Source organism: Mycetomoellerius zeteki, unplaced genomic scaffold, assembly GCF_001594055.1.
Source record: "Mycetomoellerius zeteki isolate Tzet28-1 unplaced genomic scaffold, Tzet1.0 scaffold310, whole genome shotgun sequence".
In the NCBI taxonomy this organism is placed as follows: Eukaryota; Metazoa; Arthropoda; class Insecta; order Hymenoptera; family Formicidae; genus Mycetomoellerius; species Mycetomoellerius zeteki.
In genome coordinates this window covers 559229-581099 of record NW_017257295.1, presented here as the reverse complement: position 1 = coordinate 581099, position 21871 = coordinate 559229, and the positions used below count along the sequence as shown (strand labels likewise).

Genomic DNA, 21871 nt, shown 5'->3' with positions numbered 1-21871 from the left:
CTCCTTCGATATTGAATTTATTTCGTTCGTCAAAACATACATCTGTCCACCTGTCTCCAAAATATATTTACATCAACCGATTGCGTCCGATCGATCACTCTGTTCATATAACTTCGCGAATAACAGAGAACGTCCGAGATTGGAAAAAAGTTCAATGCTTCGCTTCGCGTATCCTGATATCAACTACTGCAAGGTAGCTTTTTACTTCCAGCTGAACGGGAAATAGGAAACCTTCTCTTCTCAATCCGTCATATCCTTGCATATCATGAACATTGGTTACGCAAGCGGGGGTAGCAAACGTCGTTGCAGCTGTAGCAGAAATCCCCTTTGCGGTTTCCGCCGTCGGTTCCCAGTCCCCACTTTCTCGGTGAGCGGTTTTACGATGTCGGTACGACACGGCGAAGACGAAGAGCACGCCGAGGTGCTCACGGCGAACGGCACATGCGACGCACGTCTCTCGGTGACTCGTGAACGTGGATCATGAGTGCCGCGACTTGCCGTATGCGCACAACAGCGGCCAGTCGGCGTACGTGCACACGTGTGAGCGCACGTACGCCAAGCGTACGCGAGCGCGCGTGAGAAATACGGATAGGGATAGGGAGATACAGATCCCGAAAGAATTCAGAGAATTTGGGATGTTGCGAAACAGTGAATAGTGTTTATAACAAATTAAAGTGAGTTTTTTATTTAATAAAATTTATTTTAACATTTTACGAATTTTGTTTCTCGAAAAATTTCTCTGGATCAAATTGATCTCTTATCTTATCTTGACGTAAAGTTGATATCTTGTTGATGTTGTGGAATTAGTGTTTGTGAATAAATTTTTGTAATTAGATGGTTCAAAGTGTTGTGTACGCGAGAGTGAGTTACGCTGCAAATAAAGTTTTTTTAAAAGCTATATGTGGAGTTTGCGAGATGAGAATATTTAGAGATTCTTGGTTATACCTCCTTTTACGATTATTTTTAATTCATTATAAAATTAGACACGCATCAGTGTTTTAAAATATTTATATCATTTAATATCAACTTAAATAAAAAGAAAATAGACATCAGTTAAAAATATCTCGATAATTACTGTTAACATTTTATATATATCTATCTAATAAATTATATATTATTTTACACATTAATAATATAATAGAGAATTTACAAATCAGGAAGAGTCAATAGCCATTAAATGTACATTATCTAAAACAATTATTTAATATTGAATTTTTTTTAAAGTAAAATCAATTTAATGCACCTGCATTTCTCTAAAATGAATAAAAGATTTTGAAAAGAAGGGAGTTTATATTGATGGTAGAGGGATTACAATACTCATTTCCATTCGGTAATTGTCTATCCTATTTACCTTGCATATCGATTTGCGCATTTGGGCCGCATAATATCATATATCACATTCTCGATATAAAGTTCATAAGCTTAAAAGCGCATATTAATAAATTTCTTACAAATGTTATTGTCGAGTTATGCTCACTCAAATGTCTCCGTTGAATTGCATATCGATTTTTTGTATGTAATAAAAATGCCGCCAGATATATGTATATGTCGCCTGATTGCGCGTGTTATGACGTAAAGTGCAAAGGGCGATATAATTATATAAACATTTGTATGTCCGTTGTGAGATAAATTGTGGTTGAAACTGGCAAATCAAAAAAAAGTGTAATCCGATTATATCTGGCTGGTTATCGCCCGACAGAATTATGCATTCAGCCATACTTCAATGCTGATGCGTAACAGACGCGTGGGCGTTGACGATCTTGAATTACTGTTGAGAGAGGTTATTATTCTACATGGAAGTTATTGGTCCATGAAACTTGTGTTTCGCGCTTCGAAATTTAATTATAAACGAGAGTGAAACATTTAACCTTGTTATTTAACGTTGATTTTTTTTCTAAATTTATAATTAAGAAATATAGTAATGTCTCAATTAATAAGTGTATGCAGCGTGAGATCGCTCCGTATTATTTGATATACCAAAGCCTTGAATCTCAAAATTTTGAGTGGCAATAAGTATTATCATATCCAACAGATTTCTGTCATAAAATTAGCGATAACATTAGCGATTTTATGAGAAATGAATAATATTTTTATTATAACTATTATAAATTTCTCTTATAACTTTATTATTAAATTTATTATGACTGTTATTATAATACAGAAAAGATAAATTATATATAATGAAATTAAATTAATTTTCTCTCTCTCTCTCTCTCTCTCTACTAATTTAATTACTTATAATAGAACTTAACATACTTAATTTTCTAAAGACGTACCTTATGAGACTGAATACGTTCGTCCATTTTAAATTTCTGGAAAATCGAGGACTTTGCTATGATAGTATCTCACATAAAGAAAAAGTATAGAGGTTTCTTTATTCATGCTTGTTTTACGCGTGATCATTCTCACGTGTTTCAACGACACGTAGCATAAGTTAGTAGTAATGCGTGAGAGCGATGATTGTTTGCTTATCTTACGTCATAAACGGTATTACCTGCCACTGCATAATAGAGATAATAACGATAATAACGCAGTTCCGATTGCAAAATGTTTCCCGTTGCACAATTTATTGAAATTATCGTGGAAATTATGTTCTACAAATTTGGGGAAATATTTTACGCGGAATATGTTACCGTTCACTGTGCTCGTGTCTGACCTTTCTGGGCCACCCGAGTCATCAATTGACCTTTTCGTTACTGATGTCCCGGCGAAACGTAATACTGCTGGGACAGTAACGACCTATATATTATTGTGTTTCTACCGGGATGTATTTTTTTTTATATGTATTACAAATTACAAGCATAGACGATTCTATAATTTTTACACAATTACAAATTGACATTATTAAGCCGCAAAAAAAATCTTTTCGAAGTAGAGAAATCTGAAAACTTGATAAATCCGCATTTAAACTTGTTGTTTACCATCGAGATGTAATCAATTCTACTTCCTAATTAATGTAAACACCTCCAGCCATGAAATACACAATTTTGCGACGAAATAATAATTTACTATGCTGTTGTCATGGTTCAGCGAAATATTGACGATAATCTCGTAGCATTAAATCGCTGTAGCACTTTGTTCCGTCGCGTCATGTTGCGTCGTGTCCTGCGATAGAATCGACACCCTCATTTAAACACAGCAACACGATATTTCGCTCTCATGTGGAGTGTCATGTCCCGAGCGTTGTACCGTCGCAACGGTGGAAATTCTACAGTTTATTGTTGGCCCGGATAAATGTTGCGCGTACATATCTGTTCTGTAAAAGCACGCCGATAGCACGCCGTGAGAAACGGTATCCAAGGTGTAGTATCCCTTGGCCAATGTGCTCGCGAAACGTGCACGGCCCGATCGCTTAAAGAGAAGACTTCGTAGCACGAGCACGAAGCGGAGCAGACATGTAACCTGAATTTCTTTCGTGAACAAACGGCGACAGCAGGAACGGCCGCGCGCATAGCTGGACTCGGAGTTGATGTGAGGTTTTGCTCGTAAGTCCGTAGCTCGTATTCCCCACCCGGGCTCGTTTGCTCAGGAAATGGAAGATCTCGGCTCGCACACAATTTTCGGTCTAACAAAGAGTGATACACTGGGTTTATCTCCGTTAGCTGCTGTCATAAAGAGACTCACTTTATTTCTAATTCTAAACTTGTCCTTTTATTATTATTTATGATATATAAAGTAACTGTTTAGAAAGTTGAAAATAAATGCTTTTATCTTTAATAACGCTTTTTTTCCATTTTTAATTTTGGAATAAAAAAGAAATACCGTGAGAGAATTTATCGATTATCGTTTAAGTTCGAACTATTTCAATAGCATTAATGGAAGCTTCGATTTTTTTTATCAACATCCATTTTGTTTTTGAGCGATTAATCTTTTTTAATCCCAATTTTACACAAAACATTTCCGTTTCTATTTCATTTCTCCAATGTTACGTAGGAACAAAATTTTTTACACAGTTATTTGCATTTCACTGGTGCACTGCACAGTCGAGAATATCCGGGATTACAATGCATTCGGTCGGCGAAAAAAGGGGAGCGTTCCTCTGTTAAATCGGAGCTGTACAAACGTCGAGGTTTCGCTGCCGGTATAATCTCGATCTTGCGCGCCAGGTCGTTTATCCTCCCCGAAGCGATGCTGCGGAGGAGAGGAGTCATCTGGCTTCGCTCTTCCTCGCGTGGTCTACCACGTCTGTATGTACTTTAGAGTACACTGTCGTCGTTCAAAAACTGACAACAGAAAATCCTCTCTCTCTCTTTGATTTTAAAGGTAAAATAATTTTGCGCGATACAAGGATTTTGAATAATATTTTAACTGAATAATATTTTTACTGATTTATGTTGCACTGAATTCTACAAGAAAATTTTTTAAATATGCTGCTGCGAAATTATGAAATTTCCTTTGATGTTAGAAATGAATCCTCTTTCCTCATCCTTTAATACAAACTGTCTAATGATTATCTATTCTTCTTTAATACAATCATTGATGTCCAAAGCGTTAAGCATATTGATTAATTAATTACTTTTCTTGCTAAGCTTCTTTTATTTTGTTTAATTCTTTTTTCTTTTTTTTGTAATTTTTTGTATATATCTTTTTATGTTTTTTAACAATTGATAATTTCATAAAAGTCATACTTTAATGTTTTCTTTTTTTATTATATTTTTGTTCTTAAACGCCTAGGGAAATCTATTCTCAGGACGCTAAATAATGACTTCTCTCTCTCTCTCTCTCTCTCTCTCTCTCTCTCTCTCTCTCTCTCTCTTTGTCGATATATTAGAGGCAACTCCGAACAACCGAGACTTTTAATGTTCGCTCCCTTCAATTGTCTAACGAACTAAAGCCAGTGACAGATAAATGCAAAGGTCGTGTCATCTCGTGAAAGATCTCCGCGTTGGTAACAGCAACGGGTCGCAGATATTAAGCTAGATAAGTCGCTTGAATAGTTTCGCGGGAGGTGTTTACGTCGGACTAAACATATCGTTGGTTATTACAGCTCGCGCGAGGGATGTGCTAGTCGGAATGAAAAGTCATGAGAAATTACCTTGCCTGCGAAAGGCTAGAAGTGACATCTTTCCAAGTGCATTGGGTGTGCAGTGTCATTTACGCGCCACGAAAGATCGGCGGATAGTCGGTTTAATGTGCTAAACGCGAGCAATAATCCTTCCAGTGTCATTTGGTCTGAAGTTACGACCGGAGCTTCGCGCGTCGCGATGAAGAGATGTAAACGAAATTGTAGAGTACAATTACCATTACGAACGCGAGCAGAACGCATTGCGAATTCTCACAGGAAACAGTGACTTTTACCACTACTATTATTATTATCACCGGCGTAATTCATAATTCGCATTTGTCTACGCAATAGTGCGTGGAGTCGGGGAACATTTATTAGCTCCCTCCGACGATTGGGGTACTACTGGGAACCTGCGGTCGACTCAACATTTTCGCATTAACATTAACCCGCGAGATTAATGGTACGCGGAAATCCTCGTGGAACGCTGGAAAGAAACCAAGAGATCGTAATCGGTCAGATCGAAGACCAGAGTGTGTCGTGAGAACATCGCCGTGGCCGTTCTCCGTCGTTGTCATCGAGAAACCGTACACATTTTGTGCACTCGATACATCGATATCCTTATAACGGCTCGAAATCCAGTACGCGCTTGAAACGCGATACCACCGCTAATAAAAGTGTCGATCGAAGAGAAAAAGCAATGAGTCTTTGGTCATTCGACGTAGATGTTAGGTTTCAAGGTATGGATTTGAGCAAATGGAGGTTTTCCCGCGGGCTATGTGCTCGAATCCGTAAAACCGTTTACAGTTCATGGCAAAGATACTTTTTTTGGTAAACTTTTGTATTTTTGTTTTCCCCAATGGCTCGAATATTATCGATTTAAAAGCAATAGTTTCAGAAAAAGGAAATATAAATCGATAGATATTGTGCATCAAAATTATAGAATGCAATTTTTTGAAGTAAATTATTCTTTTGAATTAAGTTTAGCATGATAAATAAGCTGTCTTAAGTGAATTAATTTTAGTAATAGTCTTTTTGATGATTAATGATGCTAACCTTTCTGTTGAATAAGCAGTTTTTTATCTCTGGAAGAATTACTATGGTCGGATATAAAGTATTCAAAGTCCCTCTTATTTCGAAAGGGAGAAATATGTCAATGCGCTACGAGCGAACACGTGAGACGAATTGATGTCGTTTTCAAAGTTCTTGAAAGGATTCCGTGGTTTATCGACGAAGTCACGCGAATTCGAGGCGTGGATTTGTACGTCGAAGTCAGAACGCGAGGAAAATATTACTACGGGTTTGCCGAATGGACCAATAAATCTTCATACTTAATATTGTCGGCACGAAAAGTACTGCCAGCTTTCAAATGTACTATCGGCGTCAGTAATTATCGAGATATTACATATGAATGAATTATTTATAATTAAAGATATTTGTTCCATATACATTTTCTACCGAATGAATTCTCTCTCAACTTATTGAATGCTTGGCTAAATGTAACACAATATTCTCTAATTAAATGTATTCATAATAATAATTTGTTACAGTAATATTAAAATATTAACTGTAATCTTAACTGTATAATTTTAAAGTCATAATATCAATGACTGCGTTCAGCAGAAAAAGCAGTTTTGCAACTGTTATAAAATTCTTTAATATGATTGGTCTTGCCCTTAGTTTCTCATTGAATTTAAATTGGTATAAATCAATCATATTCAAAAATTTTACAACAGTTGCAAAGCTGCTTTTTCTGCTGAACGCAGCCATTATTAAAGTATCATTTTGAGAAAGAATGGAATACCAATGAAAATTCCAGTAAAAAGTCGGATTCGACGTACCATGTGTCAGTGTAATTTCGTATGAGCCGCTTCGGACACACGTTCCAGTCGAATAAAGACTCTGAGCAGCGACGATGAATGATGGACCGATTGGTGCAACGACGTCCCCGACGATGAAGAGTGCAGAACCAGCCGCGCGTCGTCGTGGCCATTATCGCGCGACCTTCTCTCGCACTTTGCTGCGCGTCATCGACTATTTATGTGTCTAAGAAAGAGCTTTCGAGAACACCCACAGAAACAAGAGAAAGAACGGAGCACGGCTCGTGACATTTGAAGGAGCGAAGGGAAGCGGAGCTCTCCTCGTTCTTCTCTTCGACCCTTCTTCTTGTTTGCTCTCTTCCGCGCAGCGTCGAGATAAAGAGACGTCGGGGAAGTTCGACGTGAGGAATGCCCGCGGGATGAAGGCCAAGATACCACGGAAAGAACTGGACGACCTCTTCGACGCGGTAAGATCGCTCGATAGGAGATGCATCGCGGCATCGAATCCAAAGGGACTTCAATTCGGCGCGCGATCGCTTCCTCCTCGACGCGCCTCGCGATTTTTGCGATCGCGCGATTAGTTTTCGCAGCATCGTCGCTCGAAGACAGACGAGGCCGATTGGCATGCCAACACTTCGTCGGCCTATCAAGCGTGTTTAATTTTAATGACGCGAGAATAACGAACGCGTCATGACGTAGCTCTTGAGGGGACGAAGAAGAGAGAGTGCCAACTTCTCTTTTGAATATGATAAATATTTCATACTTTCTTCTCGCCCAGATCTTCTAACTTTCTTTTTTAATTGATACTAGTTGAAATGATTTAAATTAAAACAAATGGTGGTTCACTAAAAATGTTCAAGTTATTTATGATGACGATGCTAATTTAAATATAGACGAGGTCGATCAGGAATGACAACATTTTTTTTATAAATATATTTCTTTTGTGTAAATATATTTCATACATTCTTCTCGTTTAGATTTTCTAACTTTTTTTTCTTTTTAATACTATTCGTTGAAATTATTTAAATTAAAACGAATGGTATTTCATTAAAAATGTTCAAATTACCAATGATAACGCTAATTCAGGCATGGACGAGTTTAGGAATGACAGCATTTTTTCGATGGATAATATTGAAAAGTGCAAACCGTATATGAGATATGACAGCGAGATCCATCGCGATCCCACTTGTCAGCAGGCTTCGAATTACAGTGAAATTCCAAGAACTTCTCGATGTATCCGCAAAACCTCAACACTAGAAAAGAGGTGTGTCGTTTCGGTTGTCGGATAACGTTGTGCGCCATACACCAATATAACACCGCTGCGAAACTCGCGCGCGCTCGCTTTCACGCTCCGACAGACACTTGATCCTGAAAAATTTCGCGAAGCGTTTAATTCGTGAGAGAACGATGTCGCACGCAAACGAGATGATGTCGCTCCTTTGCGTCGTAACAGGCAACAAAAAGCGGAACTGCACCGCGTTGCATTACCGTCGCGATGCAATCAATTTCCACCACGTGTGCTCACATGGGGATTACATGACAGATAACAGTCAATCTTCTCGTGTGATCGCGATAAGTAATTCAACAGAGGAAGAAAGGTCTGATAATGAAAGATTTTTTTCTGTCAATAAATAACGTGTAATAATTCAATCATGATTATTACTCGTATTTTAAATAAGATGTACAGTGAGTGTAAAAAGTATTCATACAAACAATATATTTTTTAAAAAACCTTATTTAATTTCTTGCTGAGTAATTAACAATTTATTTATAAATAATAAAATACTCTGTTTCTCAAAATTATATATACTAAAAAGATGTGTATTAATTATAAAAAATATATCATCTTAATAATAAGTGAAAATTAAAAATTGTAGGGTAGAGCGGGGCTAGTTGTGACATTTTTTCTTTAAATTATTATAAATCTTCATACAATTATGATAGACTAATGGTAAATGCTTTAAAACGTTGCATGTTCATTTGGCTCAATAAATTAAGTACTTATAAATCCTTAATAAATCTCGTAAATAAGAAAAAATTACGTTAATTACAAGGATGCAAAGTGGACCAATATGCCCCATTTATGGGGCATGTTGAGCATTCTCGAAGGATAAGCTGAGTCATGAAGATAATCGTTTAATGAGATTATATATTATTAAAAACATGAAAGGATTATGTGTATATTAATTAAATTTTTATTATTTGCATCTTAAATATAATAATTTGTAATATTCTTTCTTTTTAAATGCTTTAATTAACAAAATTAGAAAAACTAAAATCTTTACTCTTTATAATAATAATTAAACGTAAAATATATGTTTAATCGTTAACATAGAATAAAAAGCATTGATAAAGACAGATTTCATTTAAGTAGCTGAGTATAAGGTTAACTATGAGATACTGGCCCAACAAGCCCTATATATCGGTGTTGACTAAAATATTTTTTTATAACTGAAAAACCGTAAATAAAATAGCAACTTAAACATTAAAGTTAAAAAATACGGGTAAAAATTTTGGATATAAATAATAATTTATATCCAAAAGCACATTATCAATCGCTTTAATTATCATGTAGACTAAAAAGAATACTCACCTAATAATTTTATTTTTGATATATAAAAACGAAAAAACGCACGTATTTGGCTGACGGCCGGACATAGATTATTGTATTAAGGTACGGTAATCTCTGTCTTTGTGCTACTTTACGCAAGCATAGGCGTATCTATATATATTTTATTTATATTTATCTATATATATTGTATATATATTTATTTAGATATTTGCATTTGACCAACTTGCCCCTATGCTCAAATAGCCTCGTTTTACCCTATTGTTTGGATAACGTTTAATTTGTGATATATATCTTGACGAAGTAATTTTATTAAATTAAAATCGGTCGTGGAAAATTGTCTACTTTGAATTATATTTATGAATTATATTGATTTATTGCTCTCTTGTATTGTAAAATAACTGTAAACTTTGTAGACAATGAATATCGTCAAATTGAAAATTATTTTGTCGACGATTTTTTAAATATTATTATAATCGAAGAGCAACATCTCCGTTTAATTTGCAATTGTAATTAATTGAAATATTAAATTACTGGTGGAAAAAGCGAAAACTTTATCTACTTTAAATTATATTCATAAATTATTGATATACTACGCTTTCTTATATTGTAAGATGATTATAAACTGTTTATTGATAATGAATGGCGTTAAATTGAAAGTTATCGATGCTTCTTTAGTATTATTATAATAAAGGGCAACACCTTCGTTTTAATTGCAATTGCATTTGATTGAAGTTTTAAATTACAGGCGGAGAAAGCTCCATTGGTTACGTTATCTGTGAATCTAAATGATTCTGCAATATAAACAGCTAAGTTTTCGCTACGTCACGGTACGGACCATACGGATTCATTATGAACAACTGCGTCGGAAGAGAGTTTTGTTTCGCAACATTGCGCTTTATCCTCTATAAATCGTGATTTAACTGAAGCGCTATTTAAACCGCGCCTTTGTTTACGATGAAAACGATCGCGTCTCGCACGCGTTCCGTTGTATCGTATCCGGTAGTCGACCTCCACGTAGATCGTTCGAATCGCCACGTGAATGCCACGGACTGTATCTGACGATCTCGATCATGCTGGATCACTCTTAGCGCAGCGTCATGAAAGACGGAGGCTAAATCACAGTGGCCCGTTAGTCTCGATCGTTCATGTTATGTGAGCACACATGATCGGCGTGGCACGCACACAAAAGCCTCCCCATTCGGTAATCTCGCAAATCGAGATTCGCATAAGAGATTCTGTCTAGAACACATATCGTGAAATATAAATTTTTTTATTTTATATTAATTTTTATTGTTTTTTACATAAATTTTATGTCGAAAAAGTCATAAATTTTTTTTCCACGTATAAGATATATAAAGTATAAGCCATAAATTGTATTTGTAACAGAAATTTCATAAAATTTGCTTCATCTGAATTTACATTTAATCTCAATTTTCAGCACATTTGCATTGTTATGTTTTCATAAAATTAGTATTAAAAATTATGAATATAAAATGTGATAATACATATAAATATATGCGTTCTCTTAACTTTATTAATAAGTTTATTATTATTTTATTATTTATGAATATAAAATAATAATATACATATATAAATATATGCGTTGCACTTAATTCTACTAATAAATTCGTTATTATTACATTACATTATTTGCCGTATACGTTGTATAATATCATTAATTTCTACTAACTGCAAAAAGAAGCTTATCACGGTAGACAATATTGTTCCCAAAAACTAAATGCTTTCAAAAAAATTCAAAGAGAGTTTTTCAGCCACTATATACATAGCTGTCCAAACACCAACTGTTTTGCTAATCCATTCTGCGAGTGTCACTTTGACCGACACGTGCATGCGGCCGTAGATTTAATATCGCGCAGTGTGCGCGGTAAGAAGAGCTTCCAAAAAAATGCATCCTTTAATCGCGGCGTGCAATCTGCCTATATTATTATATACAATGTGGCCGCGATTGCGAGGGGAATGCCGTAGCGGATGTAAATTAGCCTCATTCCTCGCGAAATTAATTCCGAGACCATGGCAGTCGGGCGCGCCGATTTGACATGGATGAAAAATTTTAGATTGACTCCCCGTAATTCGCCGACATGCTCGCACTCGCGAAGTCTCGGGGCCCGTACAGTCTCGGGTCTTAAAAAGGCAGGGTCGATTGGCAGACACGGGCCACGGTTCGGAACACGCTTACTTGAGAGATTCCGCTTATACGGTCCCTATTATACTCCCCCGACGCTAATTGCTATTACGGTGAGGCGTTGCATAAGCGCAATTATCGCATCCGCGAGTAACGCCGTTCTTGAAGGATTGCATACACGCATGCACGCAATCTTTCGTAGTTCGGCCATGGGTTCTACGAACTTCTACACCAGGCAGCCGTCAACTCGTCATCTTGACAGCCACTATAGAATTATTAATTGCGCCGGATACACGTCATAGTAAACGACTGACACACATATTTTCTTTTATATATTTATTAAGTTACGCATTTTAAATGATTACGTATCATGATACACATACGTATAAAAAGAATACTGCCATATACGTGATATAGAAAAGAGAAAAATAAATCAACTATTTTTTAGTCATTATTTTCTTAACCATAGATTTCAGTTCGTTAGCATTTAGCTCGACTTCCATTTTAAGTTTCCATTTACGATTATTTTTAATTTGATGCGTGCAGAGCTCTGATTGATATCATTACATTTACAGGGTGATATGAAACTAGATAGTTAACGGTATTTCAGATTAACGTAAAATTTAGCAGGGAATGTGACCTTATTTACGGCAATCGTGTAGGCTGGCTATTCTAATTAGACTTGTCGGATCGGCGGAGCGGAGCGATCGGTCTCGATACAATTGTCTAGAGGCAAATATCCGAGACTAATCGAACTGTGTCATCTGATGATATGACGCGTACGCGGGCGATCTAGTTCTTCAAGGATGCAAGTGTTCAACAGCGCGTTAGAGAGAAGCATATTAATTGCCGTGAAATAGCACGCGTTTACACGCAAAGAAACATCATATTCCAACAAAAGGAAACATCGCGATGAATATATTTCACATGATATGCTGCTTAATTATCTTTTTCTTGGTATTTAAGAATTACTCTTAAAATAATTCATTTAAAATATTTTGTTATTGAAAATTGCTAGAAACTACGTTTGATGTTTCAATCTGAAAATAAAGTGACTGGCGTATCTATGTTCCTAATTACTTGGAGAACGTTTTCATCTTATCTCTAACATCTCGTCTTATAATATCTTTAGTATAAAATTATGCGTTTTTTGCCTTAGGGCGCGCGGTTCCGAGACACGTCCCAGCAAATTCATAAACAATGGCAAGCCGATCCATCAAGGGCATTTCCAACGGTTGGTGGCGTCACTACAAATTCGCCTTCGCCGGCATCGGGAGAGCTCTCCACGCCGAATTCCACTCCCAGCCCTAGCCCTAGTCCGACTAATCATCAAATTACGGTGAGTACCTACTGCTAATTATATTAAGGATGCAATGCAGGAATTACTGCAATTTAATGTTATGTAATATGCAAGATTCGATTGCAAAAAATAGAATAACGCACGTAATTTTTTAAATAATGTGACGCCAGTATAATTTTTTCATATAATTAGGAAATAAGAATTCATTTATAAAAATATATTTGTAAATATTTTTGTATACTTGTAATTCTGAAGAATATTTACTAATTAACACTAGCATTTTAATTGCACTATATTTACATTGAGAAAATGTTCTGATTAAACAAAAGGGCTCAATAAGAAGAATGAGATCAAACAGAATTTTTAGTTATGTTAACTAGAAATTTTATTTGCTCTCAATCAAAATGCCATTCTTGTTGGTCCTTTTGTTGGTTTAATTAGAACATTTTCTTCAGTGTATGTAATCTTACATACGCATATAGACAGAATTGATGACGTATTAGAAATTTTAAGATGTAATTTAAAATTGGAACGGAATTTTCTTCGCAATGGTTTACCCTTTTGGCATATATCGTTCTCCCAATCTCGCGTATCTCCACCGTGAAATCACGAGTGACATTTTGCGATTCCACCTGAGCTCGCGGCACTCAGTGCCTCACGAAAGGTAACGAGAAACAATTTCTTCCGACACGACCATCGTGCAAAATGTTGAGCTGTAAGTCGCGCAGCGGGATGCGGCCCGGCGACATTTTCCTCGAAAGGCCAATAAACTTTTATCTCGGTTATACGCGAAATGCGAAGCGTTGCGTCTTTTTGCGGTGCAAGTTTCGTGCAAGTATAGACGCCGCGTAAGTGCGCTGAGTCGGGCTCTGAAATCCTTTGGGATACATCAACTACCATTTGAGATTCCGTCGTCCATGTAGGTCAGGGATTGAGGCACTGCTGAGCTTTCGCAGAGCGCGATACAAACGTGATATGCGAGCACGTTCAATGTGTATTTTGCATGCATTCAATATTGTAGAGCCGACCAGCAGACAACGCGCGACAGCTGCATTTGGAATATTTTTGGTTTAAAAATTTGAATTTTCATAAAAGAAACTACTTATAATAAACTTTGACGCGACTTTCCAACATCGTATTCGCGAAATTCCTTCTAGTAATGTCTGCATTTGGAAATTTATTCTACAATTTTTCGTAGATTTTTTCCGATTTGATATTAATGCGCATTGACACGAACGCAAGATGCATATTTCAGTCTGAGTCGAGAAGCTTTCAAAAAACCCATCTATGATTCTTGAAAAATAAGGAATTTTGAAGCTGTGTACAAAAATTTTGTTCTTTCTTTGCCATCAATTCTATGTATTGCTATAGCGATGTTTGCGTCACTACAGAAGACTGCACGTAGACGTACCGCGGCGCATATAGAGGTTTATGCACAGCATTGTTCCCGTGAGACTATCGGTATGCAAGCCGTACATCCAATTGAACCGATCCAACAGTCGAGGGGGTGGTTACCCCTGACGATGGTGCCATTGTGCTCGCGCTGTGGGATCTGGTTCTGGGTCAGCGTGGCTTAATGAGAAACTATCGGGCTTATATATACGTGGCCACCGCGGCGTACTCGTTATGCAAAACTCGCACATAAATTGAATTTCTCCTGGCGACGCGAGTTTGTCTTTTATGGAATTAAGTCCCGCCCGTCGCGCCGAGAAGAGAATGTTTGACGTGACGTTTGGGGATTAAGGTCGTCCCCTATTCGCGCGACTGGCAGATGAAGATCTCTTCCTGGTCGTATTGTCGGGAAACGGACTGAGATGGCGAATACGTAATTGCGAAATTAGCACCAACGTTTGTTTGTTACGAGGAAACAGGATGAGAATTTATTTCTCGGGCAATCTTATTTCTACAGTTTGTTTGAGGCTTCTGAAGCCTTTGCATTTGCCGTTCTTAATTCGGGAGTAATCAACTGATTTTTCTTTTGCGTAAACGATCATCTAGACTATTTTGTACCCTAATTAAAATCACTGTTATTAACAACATATTGTATCTTAATGATTTTTTTCCAATTTATTACAATTTGAAAATATTATATGAAATTAATCACAGTTTTCCAACAAAATAAGTAAAAACCAAAATATTAAATAAAATAGAATATTAAATGAAAAAAAATTAAATTAAAGAAGTATGTTAAGTAATTTATTACAAAAAATAAAGATTTTAATTAATATAATGATTTTTTTGGTGATGCATTACAGATTTATAAAGAGTAGTTATAAAAAAAATATGTTAAAAACAATATCCATTCAAAACAGTATTTTATAACAATTCATATTTTTACGTTCTGACGTAAAAATACCCAAACGACTATTCCCGGGTTGAGAGATTAAAATAGAATGAATACATGATATAAAAATCCACTAACCTGATGTTAGTGCGGCTATTGTTTCTGCATCACAGAGTTTAAAAAAATTTTATTAGGTTTAGAATGTCAGACTTGTTAGAGAGAGAGAACTTGGATTGAAACAATTACATTGTTGAACAATCTTCCATCAAATATAGTACTGTAAATGAAATAGCAACCGCAAATAATACATTCTGGCAACTTAATGGTTTATTACCATAGTTGCGATTGTGAATACCGCACGCGTGTTTACCGTCGTCGTTTACCTCGAAGATATAACACACTACGAAAAAATAAAGTGCTCGTCACAGTTGAACAATAAATTAAAATACCAAGGATCTTATTCTTGCAGATTTTATTTCTGCAAATAAACTGCTATGTTTCCTCGTGTTGCGATATATATCTTACACTAATCTTATTTTTATCCAATTTCGTCGCAGACTCAGCCTCGACGAAAGGTTACTCTTGATATACCGACTAAATCGATACGGTGACATCAACGTTTTATAAATTATTCAGAAATCCGCGATAATCTCATTTTTGTATACTGTCGACCTAATTACGTAATTATGACCTGGATTTCGCGTTATCGTAGTTAGTAAACTGCAAGCGGATATGATGCATTATGATACATTACATCTCTGATAAAAAAGTTCGGTGCACATAGAGAAAGAAAAATGATGCAGCAAGAGCAGGAAAACTTTCTAATTTTTTGATGAAAATTGAAAAAACCGCGGATTAAATAAGAATAAAAAAAAATTTTTAATTAAAATTATATTATATTGTTCAAAAATACTGTTGTTTTGATATTTAAATATTAAAAAAATTCTACTATTATATTGTGTGTGTGTTCAATTATTTGGATGAAAATTTTTTTTTAATTTATATATTATCCAAAACAGTGCGATTGATCCAATATATTTAAAGAGGAATTTTTGTTTACGTCATATTTGTTTGAAGATGCAACGTGAGATCTAATTTTGCAGCACAAATCGAATTATCCGGCGCAGCTCAATTATGCGTGCGATTGCAATTTGATATCATTAACACGTTAGCATTGATTAAAGGCAAACGTCGCTATATCGATGGCCTCTTCGGAAAATTCCTTATTTACGTAATAGATGCCAGACCAACATAAAATCGCTTGTTTTAACGGATGGCTAAACAAAGTATCTCTGACAATCTGTTATCGATAATGATTTACATTTTACATTAATATTATTATACAGCAATAATACACTGTAAAAAGTACAGTGTTTAAAATGTTTCCGTTTAAAACATCTTTGCAAAACAAAAGTTTAAAAATAAAAGATACTTCAATTTTAAATGTTTTAATGTTTTAAATTCAAACACATAGTGTATTGTTTATTGTTTAAAAGTTTAAAACTATAAAACATCTTTAAGTCCGTTTAAAAAACGGAGACATTTTTATATCTTAAAATTAAACACTTCTTTTATGAATGTAGAGAGAGTTTTTGTTTAATTCTAATATTTTATTTTAACATCTGGATCGAGGAAAGTGAGACTAATTGTAAGTAAATTCAGACACAAAAGTAGAGATGGATATTGCTAACAAATACATTGCCCATTTAGAAAAAAGCTTATGTGATAGCGGAATAATGTTACGACATTTCTCATGAAACTGAAACGACCGCAATTGCTGTTATTAATGCTAATTAATGTCCCCATATTATTATGTCAAACGAATACACGGTATTTACATGTAGCCAACACCAATTAACAAAGTTGGTTGTTGCTACATTGAATTAGTTGAGTATTGTATAACTCTTCATTATCGTATTCTGAGTTCCTTTTATTTATTATAGAGTTTCTTTATTTTATCTCCAAGTCATTAAACTCACGAAACATAGCTGGCCGATTTTTTTTCAAAGCAGCTATGTTCTTCGTGGTTATCCTAATATGTATGTAACAGTTCTCTCTCTCTCTCTCTCTCTCTCTCTCTCTCTCATTCCCTTCTCTTCTCTATTCTCTTTTTAATCGCATATATTCTAGCGCGCAGAAACGCACGGATTTATTATCGTGTGGTTACTATAAATAGTATCATATCAAACACCATAGCGCGTAATTTACTAGACGTCATAATCGCGGGTGCGGCGCGCATCACGATTACACCGAGAGTGACTGATAGCGCGAGTCGAGAATCGCCCCACACTGAAAGCTAGAGACCAGACTCCTCGACCAGATTACCCGCGATATGCAAAGAGAAGTCACTAACCCGCTAGCAAATAAGTCGCCTTAGGTGAGGTCTGTATAGGCCGGCTGTCACAGGACTTCTACAATGGCATTGTCGACGATAACAACGACAACGACGACGACGACGACGACGGCAGCGTCGTAGTTATAACACATGATTAATCCGCAATGCTTTTTACTGGAGCGGAGATATTGCCGCGGCGAGTTAATTAGCCTTGTTGGGAATCTCGTGGCGCGAATCGAGAAACAGAACGAGCATATCTTTCGCTAATTAACATCTCAATCGCTGGTTCTCATTGGGATCAGTAAAACGCCGAATACAGCCGCGCTACGTTCATCCTGTAACAATCGTTACGGCGACGTAACTCCGCGATGTAACACCGCGATAACTGCAACGACCGCTCGTGCTGCGCTCGTAAAAGTCACCGACTCGCCAGAATAATGGAGCGACGTTTTAACACGACCGGCTCACTCGCCACGAGCGCCGATTTTTACCACCAGATATTCGAATTCGTCGTGCTGTGAGTTATGTTCTCCAACGTTGCCGGAAGTTATTTCGCGTCGCGAATGTATGTCGACAATAAAATTTTCACGAGCGTGCAGTTGTGATTTGGGAACTAGGAAATTGGATTTTGACCATTTTGGGCACGAGGATTAGGATACATGATTAAATTAAAATACATGAAAGTGTATCAAATCTGTTTTATTCGTATTACTTTATTATAATAAATTAATTAATATGAAACAAAATATTATATATCAGGGAAATCATAAAGCAATGGTTAAATATTTCAGTGCAGCCAGTACTCTTGCATGTTTCAACGATGCGAATATTAAATACGTTGGCGATTAATCTCGCCTCTTGCATGTCCTGACTGCTAATTTTCCATCCGCTTTAACTAAAGTTCCATTAAGGGTTCTCTCGCCTTTCGTCCTTGCTCCTTGCAGCACGTATTCGCCAAAAGGGTTAAGAGGGTCGACCATTCAAAGAAAAAAAGAGAAAAAGAGAAGTAGTGGATCCTTGAGAATCTTGCAGCTGCCAGTCATCATCGGTGCAAGAAATGTTGTACGCGTGTTCCACGTCTAACCGTTTCGACGAAAGGTCAGGAAACAGGACCAGAGGTTGTTAGACCGTTGACAGGATACAACGCGGTCCATAATGACGCAGCTGGATGCGCAATCGCTTGTTATCCTGTGTATTTTTCAATGACTTTTGCTACTCGCTATTTTACCGAATTTCGCATACAAAAATATTCTATACATAGTCTATATTACGATTTGCATATTCATATTCGTGTCACCAATTTGCATAGTTAACCGACGAAACGTACATCTCGCGGTGTTTCACTTACTAGATAGTTTTTGTGTTTCACGAATAAAGCAAAATTTTCTCTCTTGTTCATAAGAGTAAAAATTATATTTTAAAAGTGTACGTGTTATCTCTATTTCTTCTGAAACGTGACATGATACTTAATGGAAAAACTTTACATCTTAGTTTATCTTTTCTTCACGAATAATTTTATTTTACTTCTAAATTTTTTACATCTATAATTAATGCTTTTTTATTTTAGTAGAATTAGTATGTTGTAAAATCTAAATCTCAATCAAATTCATAGTTTTCCTATCAATTAAACGTGTTTATTCGCATCCAGACATGCTTTTGTTCTGTTATCTGCAATCCTTTTAGGATTTTCTGAACAAACTTTTCCGATATTAGTTTAATCTTGTAAACGGTAATGGTAACAATTTTCATGGAAACCATAGTAGAGTTTTGTATGCGTTACAGTTTATTTAGCAAACAGATTTTATCTGATAATACAATATATTTCTATCGCTCAAATTTACGAACTAAATATCTATAAATTTATTATTACGAATCGTTAAGCATAATTTATTTGTATTTCCATAACGACTCCGCATATAAATATTGAATCAACGTTTATTCCATTTATTGCAACACACGCGTGTTTTATCAACATTTTGAAATTACACGAAATATATAAATTGTTTGATCACTGCATAATTATAATTTCATTAAAATCGACTGCTACATAATTTTATTAATATTGCTTTTAATCATCTACAAATTAATAGCAGGGGCAAATTATTTTATAAACTAGAATGGAAATTTCTACATTTGGTGTAGTGTTTAATAGAACAGAATTGCATCGTACCTGTATTAATGAATATTTCACTATATTTGCGTATAAGGTCGAAATTACTATCGATCGCAATGTAGCGAATTGATTATTAGCGAACTCCAAACTCTCATCGTTGATATTTTCCAAACTCATGTTTTCCTTTCAAGAAAATATATTACTAGCCGACGACACGCGTATCTAACATCTGCCGTGCATGCGTAAATGTTTCCAATTTATTTACAGTAACTTGGAAGGAGTTGCACCGTGCTCCTGGATTTGATCTTTACCAGACTGAAAGGGGAGGAATGCACTCTCGGTGCAGGCACCAGACGTGGTCTGTTTAGCGTGTGCCATTTATAGGCATAATTTCCGGGTAAATTTAGATACGCTTTGAAAGTCTAATAATAAGCAGTTCCTGCGTATATTAGATATTGTTAAATTTTCATTATAATATAGGTACTATATAAATTAAAAAATACGATTGATAGTAAGGATGCTTCACTTTTTGCATTAATTAATATTATTGAAAAATAATTTTAGTTTTAATAATTTTGTCAATGCATTCTAGCTCTGTCTAAAATCCTTTCCCAAATTATTGCTTAACGGTACATAATAACAAGATATATGAATCATTTTTGAATGTCAAATTCTGTAACGTATGCTGAAAACTCAGTAAGAATCCTAATGCACCTCATCAGTCATGACGAATTGGGGATGAGCCCCGCTGACATGCCAGATGCATCACTGACAGCGAATGTGTTAAACAGATTTGTTAGTCAAGCGAGTAAATCTATTAAATCTCAAGGTAAAAGGTTGTGAATCCTCCGAGGGGAATACAAACCGGAAGCGCGAATTCAGTTTTTTTTCCCAGACTACCTTGAAAGATAAAAACGAAACGAAGCATCGAGAGAGTGTGGAACACTCTCGGCGACACATCGCATGCCGCATAATGTATAAAAGCGATTTATTCTAAGAGCACACTCGGCTTTCATTATAGTTCCCAGTAACCGTGTCAGTTTACACGAGGAAAGAAAAAGAAAATGAGAGAGAGAGAGAGAGAGAGAAAGTTTCTCTGTGAGTTACCGTACCGTTTATCAGAGTTTGCATTTTTCTACTCCGGTAGCACATTCTTTCGCCCGAACGATTTGTCATTGCTCCATATAGCACTACGATATATATATACGCAACTTCAACCACCCCCAATCCTCTTTCTCTCTTTCTCTCATTTCTTTACAATTTTCTCTCTTTTGTCCAATAGCAAATCGTAGCTCTTTAATATCCATAGTAATTTTGAACTACTTTTATAATCGAAAGAATGCAGAGTAATTATAGTCTATTAAAGAAAATTCCACAAATAAAAGAATTCTTTTCTAGACTTGAAGTACTTATCGTCTTTCTCCCATGAAAGAAAGCACGGAAGCTTTCATTGTTATAAAAGATGGAGATTTAACAATAATGCAATTACTTGATCTAATATGTAATGTAATTATTGTATTTTACATTGCCAGATAGCGTTTTTTAATTTTTAAACAATCTTTTTGCAAGATTTTTTTAAAATTACATCATGTAATATCCACATTTTTATTTTATTCATAAATCGTTACAAAACAGTTTCTTTCATAAGTGTAAAAATATTTCTAGATATGCGTTTATCGAAAGTTTTAGTATTGTTTCTAATTCCTTTATCATTTTCATCCATCCATCCATGTCTCGTCTTTTACCGATTACTCGGGGTAAAGATTTGATGCGTCGAAGGGGTAGCTGGCGCGCCGCTCTAAGTGCATCGAAATTTATGAACTGTCTTGCCTTCAGCCGTTCCGCCGAGGAACCTTCGATGCCGCTGAAGGATTAATGCTCTGCTTCTCGCTAGGATTTTATGTCGGAAGCATGAAAAATGTTCCGCCCGCTTTGCTCGCCGGTAAAATACCACCACCATCACCACCACCACCGTACGCGCCCCCGCATCAGCGTCTCGCGGCTTTCGCGGATATCCTGCCAGTGCACTTTAAAGCGGCGACCTTCGCTGCGAGAGAGCGGCTTTAATTGGTTTCGCGAGCGATGCGTGAACGCTCACCAACACGCACACGCCGCGAAATTGCTTTCTCGCTTGCATTTGCATCCCGAAATTCGATGCGATTTCTCATCGGACGTGGCCGTGTCGGATTTAAATTCGCGCGACAGACACAGACGAGTATGCGTTCGTGATGCATACTACGCTTGAGAATAAATTGTTGGCTAATTAGCGATTAAAGAGTCAACGACGAGATTAATGGCTCTC

General features: G+C 36.1%; 1 protein-coding gene across 6 annotated transcripts in view; it reads left to right on the top strand.

The window, feature by feature from the left end:
- The window catches only part of by (focal adhesion protein tensin), a 113390-nt gene that overhangs the window by 25069 nt on the left and 66450 nt on the right, over nt 1-21871 (top strand). For 2 of the 6 annotated variants that reach the window (XM_018451442.1, XM_018451445.1), the window contains exons 1-2: nt 6843-7289; nt 12697-12876. In XM_018451442.1, coding sequence (XP_018306944.1) covers nt 7242-7289; nt 12697-12876 — 228 coding nt within the window. In that variant the 5' untranslated portion in view covers nt 6843-7241. Of the gene's footprint in view, nt 1-6841; nt 7290-12696; nt 12877-21871 lie in introns of those variants that run through there. The other 4 variants (XM_018451441.1, XM_018451448.1, XM_018451450.1 and 1 more) reach the window with 4 other exon arrangements.